The following is a 19,218-nucleotide window of genomic DNA, read 5'->3' on the forward strand; positions in this document are numbered from 1 at the left end:
CTCAAACTCATATCCATTGAGTCCATGATGCCATCCAACTATCTCATCCTCTGTTCCCCGCTTCTCCTCCTACCCGCAATCTTGCCCAGCATCAGAGTCTTTTCCAGTTAGTCAGCTCTTTGCATCATGTCACCAAAGTACTGGAGCTTCAGCTTCAGCATCAGTCCTTCCAATGAATTATTCAGGGTTGATTTCCTTTAGGATTGACTGGTTGGATCTCCTTGCAGTCCAAGGGACTCTCAAGAGTCTTCTCCAATACCACAGTTCAAAAGCATCAATTCTTCAGTGCTCAGTTTTCTATATGGTCCAACTCTCACATCCATACATGACTACTGGAAAAACCATAGCTTTGACTATATGAACCTTTGTCAGCAAAGTAATGTCTCTGCTTTTTCATATGCTGTCTAGGTTGGTCATAGTTTTTCTTCCAAGGAGCAAGTGTCTTTTAATTTCATGGCAACAGTCACCATCCTCAATAATTATCATTAAATCCCAACTAGCAGGAATAGCCTGAAAATACAGTCTTCCTAACATGAGATAGCATGGAAGGCATCTATTAATAATAACCATCCCTTGTGGGACTTCAATGACTTATTTATGTATCATTTTTTTAGTGGTAAAGAATCTGCTAGCAATGCAGGAGACAGGGGTTCAATCTCTGGGTCAGGAAGAACCCCTGGAGAAGGAAATGGCAAACCACTCCAGTATTCTTGCCTGAAAAATCCCATGGACAGAGGAGCCTGGTGGGCTAAAGTCCATGGGGTCGCAAAGTCAGACAACACTTAGCAACTAAACACAATAATAACCATCCCTTAGAGGGACTTCACTGATACATTTACAAATCATACTGACTTCCTAAAGGCCAGTTCTTACAGAGAGGAGCAAATTCTGGGGCTATTAACCACGACATACCAGTTCTATTTCCAGCTCCTACAGCTCTTGCCAAATTTGGGGCTTTCCCCTTAGGATATTTTCCCCTTCTCATAATTGGCTTCCACTTTCTTTTAAAAGTAAGTTCTTTATCCTGACATATAGGAATACCATTGATGTATTAATGTTCATATTAAAACCACCACACTTGTAATTTTATCATATGCTTTAAATGTGATTAAAATGGTAGTATTCCACCCTCCCAGTCTGGGTTACCCATTGTCTTTACACTCTTGAAATCAATCCTGTGATAAGATGTTAATGCCTTGTTTTGTTTCTCTCACATTTACAGGCAGTGGTGCTCTACTTAGCATTCTCCACTTAGCTGGAAATATGTATTTTGGAAAGTGAGGTTCTTAACTTTTTAAGTGTTTTTAATACTGTCTTTTAAATTTATCAACCACAGTGGGAGGGAAAGGTGTAACTTATAATGGCATTTACATTCTTTTTTTTTGACAAATCCTATGTTACAGGTTGATGCTATTCATTTTAATAAACAATTTCAGAGAGCTATACATAAATCTCTAGTCACTAACTTCATAGAATTCAGAGGTCTCAGACCTTTCTAGTGACTTTTATGAAAACAGCAGTAGTTTCCTGTTCTTGGTTTTGGTTTGGGCTCATGTTTTATTTTTTGAATGTATACAGCCAAAAATTTTTATGAAGATGATTTGTTAAAAAGGTAATTTGACATACCTGATTGAAATGCCAGCATCACTGTATAAATTAGAAACAGCAAGCAATAGTTGATAAAGCTCTGAAGCATGGGGGTATTCACTTTATATCTTTCTGCCAAATACTGGCTGGTGATGGCTGTCCCACATATACACAAGGATAACATCTGACCTAAGGCAATTGTTTTCAAAATATTCCTGGAAAATAAAGGAGAAAATAAGAGTTACTGGTAAATAATTTATGTATTTCACACTCACACACACACTTTTTTAGGGCTAAACAAAAAGGAAAATGCTAATAATTCCAGGGGACTATTTATTTCATTTTATCACTTATTTCATATGCACAAAAAGTGTTGGATTTTCAGCGACTACAATTTTATTCTCTTTTATATTTCTAACTTCTCCCACAAAAATACATATTCCCCCAGTTCACTGATGATCTATTTAGAGATCATCTTGGTTACTTAGTAGCAGTGGCCACAGGACTGGAAAAGATCAGTTTTCATTCCAATCCTTAAGAAAGGCAATGCCAAAGAATGCTCAAACTACCGCACAATTGCACTCATCTCATATGCTAGTAAAGTAATGCTCAAAATTCTCCAAGCCAGGCTTCAGCAATACGTGAATCATGAACTTCCAGATGTTCAAGCTGGTTTTAGAAAAGGCAGAGGAACCAGAGACCAAATTGCCAACATCTGCTGGATCATCGAAAAAGCAAGAGACTTCCAGAAAAACATCTATCTCTGCTTTATTGACTATGCCAAAGCCTTTGACTGTGTGGATCACAATAAACTGTGGGAAATTCTGAAAGAGATGGGAATACCAGACCACCTGACCTGCCTCTGGAGAAACCTGTGTTCAGGTCAGGAAGCAAAGTTAGATCTGTACATGGAGCAACAGACTGGTTCTAAATAGGAAAAGGAGTACATCAAGGCTGTATATTGTCACCCTGCTTATTTAACTTATATGCAGAGTACATCATGAGAAATGCTGGGCTGGAAGAAGCACAAGCTGGAATCAAGATTGCCAGAAGAAATATCAATAACCTCAGATATGCAGATGATGCCACCCTTATGGCAGAAACTGAAGAAGAACTAAAGAGCCTCTTGATGAAAGTGAAAGAGGAGAGTGAAAAAGTTGGCTTAAAGCTCAACATTCAGAAAACTAAGGTCATGGCATCCGGTCTCATCACTTCATGGCAAATAGATGGGGAAACAGTGGAAACAGTGACAGACTTTATTTATATTTTGGGGCTCCAAAATCACTGCAGATGGTGACTGCAGCCATGAAATTAAAAGATGCTTGCTCCTTGGAAGGAAAGTTATGACCAACCTAGACAGCATATTAAAAAGCAGAGACAATACTTTGTCAACAAAGGTCTGTCTAGTAAAGGCTATAGTTTTTCCAGTGGTTATGTATGGATGTGACAGTTGGACTATAAAGAAGGCTGAGACACTGATGTATAGAACAGTCTTATGGACTCTGTGGGAGAGGGAGAGGGTGGGAAGATTTGGGAGAATGGCATTGAAACATGTAAAATATCATGTCTGAAATGAGTTGCCAGTCCAGGTTCAATGCACGATACTGGATGCTTGGGGCTGGTGCACTGGGACGACCCAGAGGGATGGAATGGGGAGGGAGGAGGGAGGAGGGTTCAGGATGGGGAACACATGTATACCTGTGGCGGATTCATTTTGATATTTGGCAAAACTAATACAGTTATGTAAAGTTTAAAAATAAAATAAAATTAAAAACAAACAAACAAACAACAAAAAAAGCATTGAAACCTCTAAAAAAATAAATAAAGAGATAATTAAATTAAAAAAAAAAAAAAAAAAAAAGAAGGCTGAGGGCCAAAGAATTGATGCTTTTGAACTGTGGTGTTGGAGAAGACTCTTGAGAGTCCCTTGGACTGCAAGGAGATTCAACCAGTCCATCCTAAAGGAGATCAGTCCTGAATATTCATTGGAAGGACTGATGCTGAAACTGAAGCTCCAATACTTTGGCCACATGATGCAAAGAGCCGACCCACTGGAAAAGACCCTGATGCTAGGAAAGATTGAGGGCAGAAGGAGAAGGGGACGACAGAGGATGAGATGGTTGGATGGCATCACTGACTCAACGGACATGAGTTTGGGTAAACTCTGGGAGCTGGTGATGGACAGGGATACCTGGCGTGCTGCAGTTCATGGCGTTGCAAAGAGTCAGACACGATTGAGCAACTGAACTGAACTGATTACTTAGTTATGTTATGTATTATTTGAATGGTGTGTGTGTTATTTTTTAAAACTCAACTTTAACTCTAGTTTTAAAGTTTTTCTGTTCATTAAATGTTTAACATTTTCTTATCCTTTCATTCTCCCAGAGACTTGGTTTCTTCAACTAGAAGCAGAGACTTTCAGTGTTACCTACATGTTAGAATCACAGAGCTTTTAAAAATATTAATACCCCAGATTGCACCTCAGACCAATTATATTGTCACCTCGAGGGGTGGGTCCAGGGATCAGCGATGTTCAGAGCTCCCCAAGTAATCCCAAAAGCAGCCAAGACTGTGAATCACCACTTCAGAGATGCGTACTTTGTATCCAGAGTAGAATAAGATCTAGAGCCTACCCTTCTGCATTTTAAAAGAGAAGTACCTTAGCAACCAACTAAAAATTGCAGAAAGCAAACCACACAAACCACTTTTTTTTGTTACAGAAAGCAATCTTATAACAGTGGTACAAGTGAAAAAGGGCTGAGAGAGCACAGAGGTTAATTCTGAATGAGGGAGTTAGCAGGCAGAGGAAAAACTGAGAAAAGTTTTATGGAACAGATGATTTTTCAGCTAGATTTGGATGTATATAAGAGGTTTCTAGAGGAAGAAGTAGGGAGAAGGGAATCCAAGAAGTAACTGTAGGCCCAAATGTAGAGGCACAAACATGCAATGGTAGGTTCTGGAAGCAAGTGGTCTATGCCTAGGGCACAAGTGCAAAGAGCTGTGGGCAAGAAGCCTGGAAAAGTAACTGGAGGCCAGGCTGTAAATGGTAACTCTGGTGACCAAAAGGAGGACCAAAGTTTAGAAAATCAGTATAAAGATCCATGGCTGAGCTAAAGCTACAGCAATGTGAATGTTAAGTAGAGAATGATATGAAAGACTCACAGAGCCTAGTGATCCATTGTATCTCAGGTGAGTGAAGTGAAAGTTGCTCAGTTGTGTCCAACTCACTGTGACCCCATGGACTGTGCAGTCCATGGGATTCTCCAGGCCAGAACAGTAGAGTGGGTAGCCTTTCCCTTCTCCAGGGGATCTTCCCAACCCAGGGATTGAACCCAGGTCTCCTGCATTGCAGGCGGATTCTTTACTAGCTGAGCCAGAAGGGAAGCCCGAGAATACTGGAGTGGGTAGACTATCCCTTCTCCAGCATATCTTCCCGACCCAGGAATCAAATCAGGGTCTCCTGCATTGCAGGCAAATTCTTTACGAACTGAGCTATCAGGGAGGAGGTATTAAGAATGATGTCTGGGTTTCTAGACTAGACGACTGGATGGATATGAGGTTGCTGACCAAGTCAGGGAATATAGGATGAGATGTAGGTTTAGGAAAGGGAGAGTATGAGTTCAGTGTGAGAGCACTAGAAGTTGAGGTGGCTGGAATGTCTAAGAAAAAAATATTAAGACATTTGTGACAGGCAGACTCTAAGATGGCCACAGTGAATCTCTTATTCTGGATAGCTCTGTTCTGTGTAATCTCTTCCATTTGAACATGAGTTGGATCTTTAATTTGACTCTAACCATTAGAATTCAAATAAAATAATGGAATACCAGACTGTACAACACAGAGAATACACCCAATATCTTATGGTTACTACAAATGGAGTATAACCCTTAAAAAGTGTGAATCATTATATGGTACACCTGTAATTTATATACTATTGTACATCAACTATACTTCAATTAAAAAACAAAACAAAACAAAAAAAACCCAGGCTACCACATCCATGAATACATTAGATGAGGTTATAACTTCCATCTTGCTAGCCAGCTCTACTGATTCTCTTCCTTACTGGTTCTAATCAAACAAGCTGCTATATAAAGAGGCCCACATGGCAAGGAACAAATGGTGGCCTCTGGTCAACAACCAGTAAGGAACTGAGACCCTGAGTCCACCAGTCTCCAAGGAAATAAATCTCGCCAACATAAACACAAGCTTGGAAGCATTTTCTCCCCAGTCATGGCTTCAGATGAGACTCCATCCCTGGCCAACACCATGACTGCAGCCTTATGAGAGATCTGAAGCGGAGAGCAGAGCTAAGCCATGCCCAAATGCCTCATCCATCAAAACTATAAGATAACAAGTGTATTGTTTTAAGCCACTAAATTTGAGGCAATTTGTTATACAGTAGCAAGAGATAAAAAATACAAAGTTGAAACTCTGAACTTCAGAAAGACTGTATCTATATCTGTTTTGCTCTCCACTACATATCCAGTGTTAGCACTTTGCTGTCACTCAATAAATATTTGTCAAGTGAATGTAAATAGATAAACAAATTACCAGATATGCCCAAACATATGGTCACCTCAAATATAAGACACTTTCCCACTTGTTCTATGAAGTGTAATAGTCGAAGAAAGACAACACATTACGAAAGTGCCATGATACAGAAACTAAGAGTACAAAAATATTTTAAGAAAGATGATATCAACAATACAACAGCCAAAACCTGCAGAGACAGAAAAAGGGTCATCATGGCTAAACAGACACAGTTGAAATGGCAAGCTGAAAGCTCCTAGATAGCTTGGAAAGAAAGCTTTTTGTTAGTGGTAGTAACTAAAGTCAGATTTCAGTGGGCTGAGTGAGTAGAATATCAGTAAATTAATGCACCAAAATTTCTTGCCAAGAGAATGCATTGGTCATAACAAACACTCTCTTCCAACAACACAAGAGATGACTCTACACAGGGGCATCACCAGATGGTTGATACTGAAATCAGATGAATTATATTCATTACAGCCAAAGACTGAGAAGCTCTATACAGTTAGCAAAAACAAGACTGGGAACTGACTGTGGCTCAGATCATGAACACCATACTGATTTCAATAAAATTCAGACTTGAAGAAAGTAGGGAAAATCACTAGGCCATTCAGGCATGACCTAAATCAAATCCCTTATGATTATACAGTGGAAGTGACAAATAGATTCAAGGGATTAGATCTGATAGAGTCTCCGAAAAACTATGGACAGAGGTTTGTAACATTGTACAGGAGCCGGTGATCAAAACCATCCCCAAGAAAAAGAAATGCAAAAAGGCAAAATGGTTGTCTGAGGAGGACTTACAAATAGCTGAGAAAAGAAGAGAAATGAAAGGCAAAGGAGAAAAGGAAAGATATACCCATCTGAATGCAGAGTTCCAAAGAATAGCAAGGAGAGATAAGAAAGCCTTCCTAAGTGATCAATGCAAAGAAATAGAGGAAAACAATAGAATAGGAAAGACTAGAGATCTCTTCAAGAAAATTAGAGATACCAAGGGAACATTTCATGCAAAGATGGGCACAATAAAGGACAGAAATGGTATGAACCTAACAGAAGCAGAAGATATTAAAAAGAAGAGGCAAGAATACACAGAAGAACTGAACAAAAAAGGTCTTAATGACCCAGATAACCATGATGGTATGGTCACTCACCTATAGCCAGACATCCTGAAGTGTGAAATTAAGTTGGCCTTAGGAAGCATTACTACAAACAAAGTTAGTGGAGGGGATGGGATTCCTGCTAAAGTAATTCAAATTCTAAAAGATGATGCTGTGAAAGTGCTACACTCAATATGCCAACAAATTTGGAAAACTCAGCAGTAGCCACAGGACTGGAAAAGGTGAATTTTCATTCCAATTCCAAAGAAAGACAAGGCCAAAGAATGTTCAAACTACTGCACAATTACAGTCATTTCACATGCTAACAAGGTCATGCTCAAAATACAAGCTAGGCTTCAACAGTATGTGAGCCGAGAACTTCCAGATGTTCAAGCTGGATTTAGAAAAGGCAGAGGAACCACAGATTAAATTGCCAACGTCTGTTGGATCACAGAAAAAGCAAGGGAATTCCAGATAAACACCTACTTCTACTTCATTGACTACACTAAAGCCTTTGACTGTGTGGATCACAACAAATTGTGGAAAATTCTTCAGGAGATGGGAATACCAGACCGTATTGCCTGAGAAACCTGTATGAAGGTCAAGAAGCAACAGTTAAAACCAGACATGGAACAATGAACTGGTTCAGTATTGGGAAAGGAGTACATCAAGACTGTGTATTGTCACCCTGCTTATTTAATTGATATACAAAGTACATCATGTGAAATGCCAGCATGGATGAACCACAAACTGGAATTAAGATTGCCGGGAGAAATATCAATAACCTCAGATATGCAGATGGCACTACCCTAATGGCAGAAAGCAAAGAGCTTCTTGATGAAAGTGAAAGAAGAGAGTGAAAAAGCTGGCTTAAAACTCAACATTCAAAAAACAAAGATCATGGCATCTGGTCCCATCACTTCATGGCAAATGGATGGGGAAAACAATGGAAACAGTGACAGACTTTATTTTCTTGGGCTCCAAAATCACTGCAGACAGTGACTGCAGCCATGAAACTAAGACACTTGCTCCTTGAAAGAAAAGCTATGACCAACCTAGACAGCGCATTAAAAAGCAGAGACATTACTTTGCCAACAAAGGTTCGTATAGTCAAAGCTATGGGTTTTCTGGTAACCACTAACAGATGTGAGAGTCAGAACATAAAGAAATCTGAGTGCAGAAGAACTTATGCTTTCAAACTGTTGTGCTGGAGAAGACTCTTGAGAGTCCCTTGGACAACAAGGAAATCAAACCAGTCAATCCTAAAGAAATTAACCCTGAATATTCATTGGAAAGATTGCTACTGAAACTTTGGCCACCTGATGCAAAGAGCTGACTCACTGGAAAAGGCCTTGATGCTGGGAAAGATTGAGGGTAGGAGTTGAAGGCCCAACAGAGGACGAAATGGTTGAATGGCATCATCAACTCAATGGACATGAGTTTGAGCAAACTCTGGGAGATAGTGAAGGACAGGGAAGCCTGGCATGCTGAAATGCATGGGGTTGTAAAGAGTCAGACATGACTGATCGATGGAACAACAATGCACCAAACATAAATAGCTCTATTTTTTTAAAAAGATGAAAAGGAGAATAGGAATGGGGAAAGAGTTTGAAGAATAAGCAGCAGTGTTGAGGACAAGTTTTCTGCTAGCTTGTTTTTTTAATTATTATCTTGTCTGTAGACCAAGGAAACTTAAACAAGATTGGGAGATGGGCAGAAGGCAATATGGTGAAAACTTAAAAGGAGCTTAAAAAAAAATTAAAAGAGATGATAAAAATGTATAGTTCCTGGAAGTTTCAGGGACCAGGACTGAGAACACTGGAACTTTTATTTAAATGTTCTCTACATAAATACTTTTTTCCAGAGTTGCTCTTAGCAAAATAGAAAATACCAATACTATGGAAGACACAGAATATCTGCTCTAAGAGTTCATAGTTTGGGGTTTTTTGTTGTTGTTGTTGTTGTTTTGGAATATTTGTTTCAGTAATTTGCAATTAACCTCAAACAATCCCAACACAGGCAAAAAGAAAAAGGGGAAGCTTGCCGGGTGAGACAACGCTAATTATAGAGCATCTACCATGTGCCAGGCCATGAGAATACAAAAACTGGATAGGCACTTTCTGTGCCTCAAAGGCTCAGAGACCACTGGGGATAAGCAGGCATTTAAACTAGTAACTAGGGCACAGACAGACAAGCACAAAAATAGGCTAGTTACAAAAACTTCATGAATTCACTAGACAGGCACAGTAAGGAAAGATATCTCAAGCAGAAGGAATAGCAAGTACCAAGGCACAGGGCTCTAAAACAATATGGCACATTCAAGGATTTCAAGTGAGTTAGAACAGCTGTAGCTCAGAGTATAGGAGAGAAAAACAGTGGCAGCAGATGATGGAAAAGTCAATAAAAGTGAGATCAAGAAAAGATCTAAAGTTCTAAAGCTGGTATCTTATCTGCTGGTGGCAAGCTCATTGAAATCTTCTAAATAGAAGGGAAAAAATGACTAGCAAGGCATAAATTGGGCATGCCTGAGTCCCTATATGTCATAACACACAGCACCAAAACCTTACTCTTATTTCCTGCCATGGAAGCCAATTAAACAGGAAATATGTCAGAGACTGGTCTGTCTAATATAATACGCAGTTTTCTGAATCAGACATGTGGTAGATAACAATGTAGTTAATCAAGATCCCAAAGGCAAAAGGAAAAGGCACATTTAGAAAAGAGAACAACTCCATTTTGGACATGCTGGATTTTTTTTGTTTGTTTGTTTAAATTATGAGATAGTCAAGAAGAAATGTCCAGTAGACAGTTTGGAGTTAGGATAAAAAGACTGGATTGGAGAAATAAATTTGGGAATCATGATCCTAAAAGTGGTAATTGAAGTTGGGATATAAATGAGATCACTAAAACATATACCTAAAAATTGAAAAAAAAGAGGGTGAAAAAGAAACACCCAGGGAAAGAGCAACATTTAGTAGGCAGAGGAGGAAGAGAAATTAGAGATGCGGGTGAAAAGGCATGGCCAGAAAGATGCAGGGAGAGACCAAGCAAAAAATACTGGAAGCAAGAGTAAGTGGCATTTCAAGCAAAAGTGCTCTACAGTTTGAACTGCAGCAAATTTCTCCTGTTCTTTCTTCTTTACTCTCCACAAACCCAATCTCTATAGAGGAGTCAACATTCTGCATGTTAATCAGAACATGTAGAAGTTTTGGGGGTTTTTTTCCAACATTTATTTATTCATTTGGCTGCACTGGGTCTTGGGGGCAGCATCCTGGATCTTTTAGTCTTGGCATGCAAACTCTCAGCTGTGGCATGTGGGATCTAATTCCCTGACCAGGGATTGAACCTGGCCCCCTCCGTGCATTGGGAGTGTGGGAGCGTGGCATCTTAGCCACTGGATCAACAGGGCAGTCCCATCACAGTTTAATGTTTAAGTTTTGAAATTTCTTATAGAATATTAAAACATAACAAAGTACAAAGCATAATCAACATGTACTTGTGTATCTACCAGGCAGCTTAAGATGTAAAATACTGGTGACATCAACATTCCCCCTTGTGTTCTCCCCAATATCTTAGCTCTCCTGAGATAAGTACTTTCTAAAACTTGGAATTTAACATCTCATGCATTTCCATATATTTTCATATTTATGTAAGTATCCCTGTGCAATATAAACAATTGTTTTGACTTTTAAATTTTTATATAAACAGCATCACACTATATGTATACTTTTTGCAACTTGCTGTTTTGAACAACATTGTATCATTGATAATGATACATTAGTTCTAGTTTATTCCTTTCCACTCCTGTATAGTATTCCATTATGTGATTATATCACACTTCATGTACCCATTCTTTTATTGATTACTAGGTTGTATTCCAAATTTTTTTGCTTTTATAAACAATGCCTCTATAAATATTAATATGTATGTTTCCCAACATGCATATCTAAGAGTTTTTCTAGGTTTTATAAAATTTGTGCAAATGAGTTACTGATGTGTAATGTATAATCTCCTCAGCACTCAGGATGGCCTGATGGGTACCACCTAGACATCTTCTGAAAGCAGTGAACTCAGAGTACCCTACAAATATAATAAGTTTCTATTTGTGTCATGAAGTTTAAAGGAATCATTTGCTTTAGAGATATATTTAATAGAATAATTGGTTTTAGAACATGTCTTCAGCTTTACTTATTTTGCTAAAACTCTCTTCAAAGGGTTATATTATTCCATGAGGCCTATTCTGTTACTTTCAAATGGAAGAAAATGAGGCAAATTTCACCCTTCCAGAGGCAGAAATGGTATCAAGAACTGTTCAGATCCAAAGACATTTTACTAGGCTACTGTAGGAATTATTCACCCAGGTGAGCAAAAGGTTCAGGACTTGCTCCCATAGAGTAGTATTCTTTCCAGGGATGCTCTTCTGGTCACAGGCTGATGAGGCAAACTGGATCTGTGGGTTGCTACCTCTCTCTTTCACTCATTTCTTTCTGAAGGAGACAAGTTTGCATTGATTCTGGAAATTACGCTGTCCTATCCTAAGCAAAAGAAATTCATCACTTGGTTCCATATGATGAACTGGGAACCTACAAGTGTATAGGCCAAAGCCAAAGAATGAAAAAATGCATTCAGTTGGTGTCATTGTTCCCAGCCACACACTTTCCTCTGGAATATGTGAGGAAGGGTACCTGGCAAGGAAATGGTTCCAATTTTCTTGTATTTCATTGTTTAATGAACTCTTCTTTTCTTTAAATTTCTCTTTCTCTCTTCCATGGAACAAAGACTTGTGGACTTCGTTGTTAATCTCCATTTTTTTTTTAATGAGGAAACTGGCCAGAAGAGCTGAGTGTATTGCCTAAGAAAACACCGGAGCCAATTGTATGCAAGTTCTCTGACCATTAAGCATCTGCTGTGCCCACTGGAGAACATGGTCTTAAGATAGGAAATGAGGTCATCTCTCACAGCTGCTATCTTCTTACTCCTGAGCCTCTTCATCCTCACTCACCTATCCCCACACCCCCTTTCCTACCCTCCTTCACTTCTCCATGATTTTATAACGGACCTTACATTAGAAGCCACCTTCTTCAAAGGATCTGTGCACTTCACTTTGCGGTCAGGAAAGAAAGGGTCTAGCCTGATTTCTCTGCTACCAAAGAAACTGATCTCTCTGCTACTGCTTCCCCATATGTCAGGAGGACATTGGATATCCAAAGTACTGGGCACTAAGAAGTTAATAAAGGAGCTGATAATTTTATTAGATTCAGAACATTTTTTTGCCCACCATAATAGGCTCAAAAGCAACTATAAATTTGAAACATGAGAATAAGAAATGTGGAACTAAGCCCTGTTCACGAATTGACAAAATTCCTCTAATAAGCCCAAATTTACATTCTTGTTGTTCAGTCACTCAGTCATGTTGACTCTTTACAACCCCATGGACTGCAACACACTAAGTTTCCCTCTCCTTCCCAATCTCTCAGAGCTTGCTCAAACTCACCTCTCAGAGCTTGCTCAAACTCACGTCCATTGAGTCAGTGATGCCATCCAATCATCTCATCCACTGTGGCCCCCTTCTCCTCCTGCCTTCTATCGTTCCCAGCATCAGGCACTTTTCCAATGAGTTGTCTCTTCACATCAGGTGACCATAGTATTGGAGCATCAGCTTCAGCATCAGTCCTTCCAATGAATTATTCAGGATTGATTTCCTTTAGGATTGATTGGTTTGATCTCCTTGCAGTCCAAGGGACTCTTAAGAGTCTTCTCCAACACCACAGTTCAAAAGCATCAATTCTTTGGTGCTCAGCATTCTTCATGGTCCACCTCTCACATCCGTACATGACTACTGAAAAAAACATAGTTTTGACTAGACACACCTTTGTTGACAAAGTAATGTCTCTGTTTTTTTAATATGCTGTCTGGGTTTGTCACAGCTTTTCTTCCAAGGAGGAAGTGTCTTAATTTCATAGCTGCCCTCACCATATGCGGGGGTTTTGGAGCCTAAGAAAATAAAGTCTGTCACTGTTTCCATTGTTTCCCCATCCATTTGCCATGAAGTGATGGGACCAGATGCCATGATCTTTGTTTTTTTGCATGTTGAGTTTTAAGTCAGCTTTTTCACTCTCCTCTTTCACTTTCATCAAGAGGCTCTTTGCTTTCTGCCATTAGGGTAGTGCCATCTGCATATCTGAGGTTATTGATATTTCTCCTGGCAATCTTAATTCCAGTTTGTGGTTCATCCATGCTGGCATTTCACATGATGTACTTTGTATATCAATTAAATAAGCAGGGTGACAATACACAGTCTTGATGTACTCCTTTCCCAATATTGAACCAGTTCATTGTTCCATGTCTGGTTTTAACTGTTGCTTCTTGACCTTCATACAGGTTTCTCAGGCAATACGGTCTGGTAGTCCCATCTCCTGAAGAATTTTCCACAATTTGTTGTGATCCACACAGTCAAAGGCTTTAATGTAGTCAATGAAGCAGAAGTAGATGTTTACCTGGAATTCCCTTGCTTTTTCTGTGATCCAACAGACGTTGGCAATTTAATCTGTGGTTCCTCTGCCTTTTCTAAATCCAGCATAAATATCTGGAAGTTCTCAGTTCATGTACTGTTGAAGTCTAGTTTGGAGGATTTTGAGCATGACCTTGCTAGCATGTGAGATGACTGCAATTGTGAGGTAGTGTGAGCATTCTTTGGCATTGTCTTTCATTGGGATTGGAATGAAAACTGACCTTTTCCAGCCCTATGGTTACTGCTGAGTTTTCCAAATTTGTTGGCATATTGAGCCAACAAAGGTCCGTCTAGTCAAGGCTATGGTTTTTCCTGTGGTCATGTATGGATGTGAGAGTTGGACTGTGAAGAAGGCTGAGCGCCGAAGAATTGATGCTTTTGAACTGTGGTGTTGGAGAAGACTCTCGAGAGTCCCTTGGACTGCAAGGAGATCCAACCAGTCCATTCTGAAGGAGATCAGCCCTGATATTTCTTTGGAAGGAATGATGCTAAAGCTGAAACTCCAGTACTTTGGCCACCTCATGTGAAGAGTTGACTCATTGGAAAAGACTCTGATGCTGGGAGGGATTGGGGGCAGGAGGAGAAGGAGACGACAGAGGATGAGATGGCTGGATGGCATCACTGACTCGATGGACTTGAGTCTGAGTGAACTCCGGGAGTTGGTGATGGACAGGGAGACCTGGCGTGCTGCGATTCATGGGGTCGCAAAGAGTCGGACACGACTGAGCGACTGAACTGAACTGAACTGAGTGCAGCACTTTCACAGCATCGTCTTTTAGGATTTTAAATAGCACAACTGAAATTCCATCACTTCCACTAGCTTTGTTCATAGTAATGCTTCCTAAGGCCCATTGATTTCACACTCCAGGATATCTGGCTCTAGGTGAGGGATTACACCATCATGGTTATCCGGGTCATTAAAATCTTTTTTGCATAGTTCTTCTATGTATTCTTGCCACTTTGTCTCAATATCTTCTGCTTCTGTTAGGTTTATACTGTTTCTTTATTGTCCTTTATTGTGTCTATTTTTGCATGAAATGTTCCCTTGGCATGTCTAATTTTCTTGAGGAGACCTCTAGTCTTTCCCATTCTATTGTTTTCCTCTATTTCTTAGAATTGTTCACTTAAGAAGGCTTTCTTATCTCTCCTTACTATTCTTTGGAACTCTGCATTCAGATGGGTATATCTTTCCTTTTCTCCTTTGCCTTTCTCTTCTCTTCTGTTTCAGTCCTATTTGTAAGTCCTCCTCAGACAACCATTTTGCCTTTTTGCCTTTCTTTTTCTTGGGGATGGTCTTGATCACTGCCTCCTGCACAGTGTTACAAACCTCTGTTCATAGCTCTTCAGGCACTCTGTGTATAAGATCTAATCCCTTGAACCTATTTGCCACTACCACTGTATAATCATAAGGCATTTGATTTAGGTCATGCCTGAATGGCCTAGTGATTTTCCCTACTTTCTTCAATTTAAGTCTGACGTTTGCAATAAGGAGGACATTCAAGTGTTAGTCACTCGGTTGTGTCCGATTCTTATTCAACCCCATGGACTGTAGGCAGGCTCCTCTGTCCATGGGATTTCTCAGGCAAGCATACTGTAGTGGGTTGCCATTCCCTTCTCAAGGGGATCTTCTGGACCCAGAAATCATATTCCTGTCTCCTGCATTGCAGGCAGATTCTTTACCATCTAAGCCAACCAGGTGAGATCCATTTACATTCTAAAATAGCACACTTAAGAAAGTTATCCTCCCACTATCAAGTATACCTATCTTCTAAAAAAAAAAGAGAGAGTCATAAATTGAGTATGGAGATTAAAGTTACAGCAATGCACTTCTCTTGGCTCCAAATCATAATGACCTCATCTATAATGGAAGAGGAAGAGAGCAAGAACAAAAGTGAGAAAGAGAGACAGAAAGAGGAGCTGAAGGGGTTGGAGGCCGCACAAGGGAGAAAGAAGAGGAAACAACTCAGACATGTACAGAGAGATACCAAAGGCCTCAAAACAACTTTTGTTACTTATGGCTTCATATATAAGCATTTGAACTTCACAAAATCCTAGTTCATATGAATTCTGAGTTAAACACAGGGACTCTCTCTATACCGTAATAAAGCCTGTCCTCTTTAAGGGAAGTTGCCAGAAGCAACGTGCATCTAACCATGGGACATATCCTGTCACTGTTTTTCAAACGGAACTTCTACTGAAGTGGACTTCAATGACAGGATACGATCCAGCTCCAAGACGTGTTTTCCAAGGCAGCTTCATCCTGTGAGAGCTGGGCCACACAGCATGAAGCAGAACAAATAAGTCATGGTCATCAAGGGTAGGGGTGGGGAAACAGGTAGAAATGAAACTAACCACATTACTCATTCTGACCACATTACTCATTGGATATATTGTACAAATTTAAGGAATAAAGGAAGAAAAGATTGCAAGCCATTTTATTTCCTCCCTTCTTTCTTCTAGAAAACCTGAAGTATGTATTTTAATATCCCATCCATTCTAAAACTCATACTTATGCATATGCTTTCCAATGAAACTATAATTTCTCTTATTTATTTATTCAGTCAGTAAACTCTTTGATCAAGAACTTACTAAAGTTTCTTGGGTGCCTAATATGTGCTACTATTTGCTCATGTGTGTGTTAGTTGCTCAGTGGTGTCTGACTCTTTGTGACCCCATGGACTACAGGCCACCAGGCTCCCAAGTCCATGGAATTCTCCAGGTGAGAATACTGGAGTGGGTAGCCATTCCCTTCTCTGGGGGATCTTCCGGACCCAGGGATCAAACCCACGTTTCCTGCATTACAGGCTGATTCTTTACCTTCTGAGCCACCAGGGAAGCCCCTCAATATGTGTTATACACGAAGAATTTAGAACTTTAAAGGCCCATGTATTTCCTGGTCCCAGGCCTTCTTCTCTAAAGATGCTCTTGCCGTGTGCCTTGAAAATAATACCCACTTGCCTCTATCCTAGCACCCACCATGCTGCTTGTGGTTCTTCTTCCAAGACTCTAAGCTCTTGGAGGACAGGAACATTATAGAAACACAATGTTATGTCTCAGATCCATGCTGCTAGGTTGCACATTATCAGCTAAAGGCAGAATTTAGAATTAAAGCTTAAAGACTTCTATAGAGCCATCTTCTTGGGGAGATTTTCAAATCTATCATACCTGCCATCTGTAAATACCTGAGATAGAATAACAATTTGAGCACTTCTATAAAAAGTCCTATTACAAATCTGAAAAGAATAAATCCTCACATTTAGCACATAGAATATCCAGTGTACATTAGTACTTTAAATTAGACTGGAAGGAAGCTAAAAGATAAATGATAGATTTTCTTTACATTGTAGCAGCCTAGATGACCTGTTATATTCTTTCTATAGCCACATTTCTATGATTCAGAAATTTAGCCATCTAATTAATAATAAGCATAAGTAGCTAGCAGTTTTGAGGAACCAACATTCTGATGTAATAAAGGCATATTCAAAGTGGCCAAGCAAGCTAAATTTCAAAGAATAGAAAGGTTAGTGTGTGTGTGTGTGTGTGTGTGTATAATTACCCTAAATGGAAAACAAATAAGGAAAGGTAATTTTCTTTTTCCCCCACTGGATTATGTCTCACTCACAGGAGATGCTCAGTAATGTTTACTAAATTAATGAAAAAATGCCCAATTAACTGTTGAATTGCCATAATGTTAAAAAGCAAGGTAGACAAAGATTGTAGATAAGAAACCCTTTGAAGTGAACTCAAGGAATGTTACAGTAAAAGGAATAGGAGCTCAGTTAGATAAAACTGGGCTCTGGATTTAAATCTGAAACATGAAACAATAGAAAAATGGGTGCAAGCAAGTGAGAAACAGTGGGGTTTGCTATGTTTGGTTTTGTTTTGTTTTGTAAAAGGCTGGTAGAGATTGCATCCCAGATAGAGCTTTCAGGAAAGGAGTACTCCTCTGAACATAGTGGAAAAAACTTAAGACTTTCTCTTAGTATTATGAAGTTGAATAGGTTAGTCTCTCAAAACCTTCTTTTTTCTTTTTAATGGGTGTAAAACCACCTATATGGGTTTAAGGATTAATTGATGTAACTTACATAAAAGTATCTGCAACCTTAGACACTCAATGAATCTTCTTTCCCTCTTTCTTCTGGCTCACTCAGACTTCTGGAAACCTCCTGACCAGAGCTGAATAACAGAACTTTTTGTGATGATAGAAATGTTCTGTATAACCAACACCCAATATAGTAGCCTTCAGCCACATGTAGCAATTAAACACTTGAAATATGGCTACTGTGGATGCAAATTTTAATGTTATGTAATTGTGATTTAAATTAAAATAGCCGTGCATGGCTAGAGGCTACCACACTGAAGTGTAGCCACAGACCAGCATTGTGCAACAGAAGCTACTAATAATGTAAATGTTTAAAAGTGGCTATTGAGCACTTGAAATGTGGCTAGTAGGGTGAATGAGGAACTGAATTTTTTACTTTATTTCATTGAAATTCATTTTAATTTAAATAGCCCCATGCAGCTGGTGGTAAAAAGCACAACTCTAGACCAGAGCTTCTCAAATCTTGAAGTGTTAGTCTCTTAGTCGTGTCCAACTCTTTGCCATCCTGTGGACTGTAGCCTGCCAAGCTCCTCTATCCATGGGGATTCTCCAGGCAAGAATACTGGAGTGGGTGGCAATTCCCTTCTCCAGGGGACGTTCCAGATATGGGGATCAAACCCTGATCTCCCGCATTGCAGGCAGACTCTTTACTGTCTGAGCCACCGGGGTAGCCTGGTATGAATCATCTGAGAATCTTGTTAAATTACATGCTCTGATTTAGCAGATTTGGAGAGAAGTCTGAGATTCTGCATTTCAAACACTCTCAGAGGATGCCTATGATGCTTGTCCCTGGACCACACTTTGAGTTGTAAGCCTCTACAGTTGTTGTTTAGTTGGTCATTCATATCCAACTCTTTGCTACCCCACAGACTGCAGCACTCCAGCCTTTCCTGTCCATCACCAAATCCTGGAGCTTGCTCAAACTCATGTCCATTGAGTTGGTGAAGCCATCCAACCGTCTCATCCTTTGTCATCCCCTTCTCCTCCTGCTTTCTATCTTTTCCAGCATCAGGATCTTTTCCAATGAGTCAGCTCGTCACATCAGGTGGCCAAAGTATTGGAGCTTCAGCTTTGGCATCAGCCCCTCCAATGAATATTCAGGATTGATTTCCTTTAAAATTGACTGGTTTGATTTCCTTGCAGTCCCAGGGATTCTCAGGAGTCTTCTCTGACACCACAGTTCAAAAGCATCAAATTTTCAGTGCTCAGCCTTCTTCATGGTCCAACTCTCACATCCATACATGACTACTGGGAAAACCATAGCTTTGACTAGACAGACCTTCATTGACAAAGTAATGTCTCTGCTTTTTAATACACTGTCTAGGTTTGTCAGAGCTTTTCTTCCAAGGAGCAAGAGTCTTTAAATTTCATGCCTACAGTCACCATCT

The 19,218-nt window shown here is 39.7% G+C and overlaps 1 protein-coding gene across 2 annotated transcripts in view; it reads right to left on the reverse strand.

Annotated features, from left to right (window-relative positions):
- Nucleotides 1-19,218, reverse strand: part of SLC35F2 (solute carrier family 35 member F2) — a 61,015-nt gene that overhangs the window by 12,691 nt on the left and 29,106 nt on the right. For both annotated transcript variants that reach the window (XM_055547786.1, XM_055547787.1), the window contains exon 2: nucleotides 1,627-1,802. In XM_055547786.1, coding sequence (XP_055403761.1) covers nucleotides 1,627-1,802 — 176 coding nt within the window. The remainder of the gene's footprint in view (nucleotides 1-1,626; nucleotides 1,803-19,218) is intronic.

Source organism: Bubalus kerabau, chromosome 15 (assembly GCF_029407905.1).
Source record: "Bubalus kerabau isolate K-KA32 ecotype Philippines breed swamp buffalo chromosome 15, PCC_UOA_SB_1v2, whole genome shotgun sequence".
Classification (NCBI taxonomy): domain Eukaryota; kingdom Metazoa; phylum Chordata; class Mammalia; order Artiodactyla; family Bovidae; genus Bubalus; species Bubalus kerabau.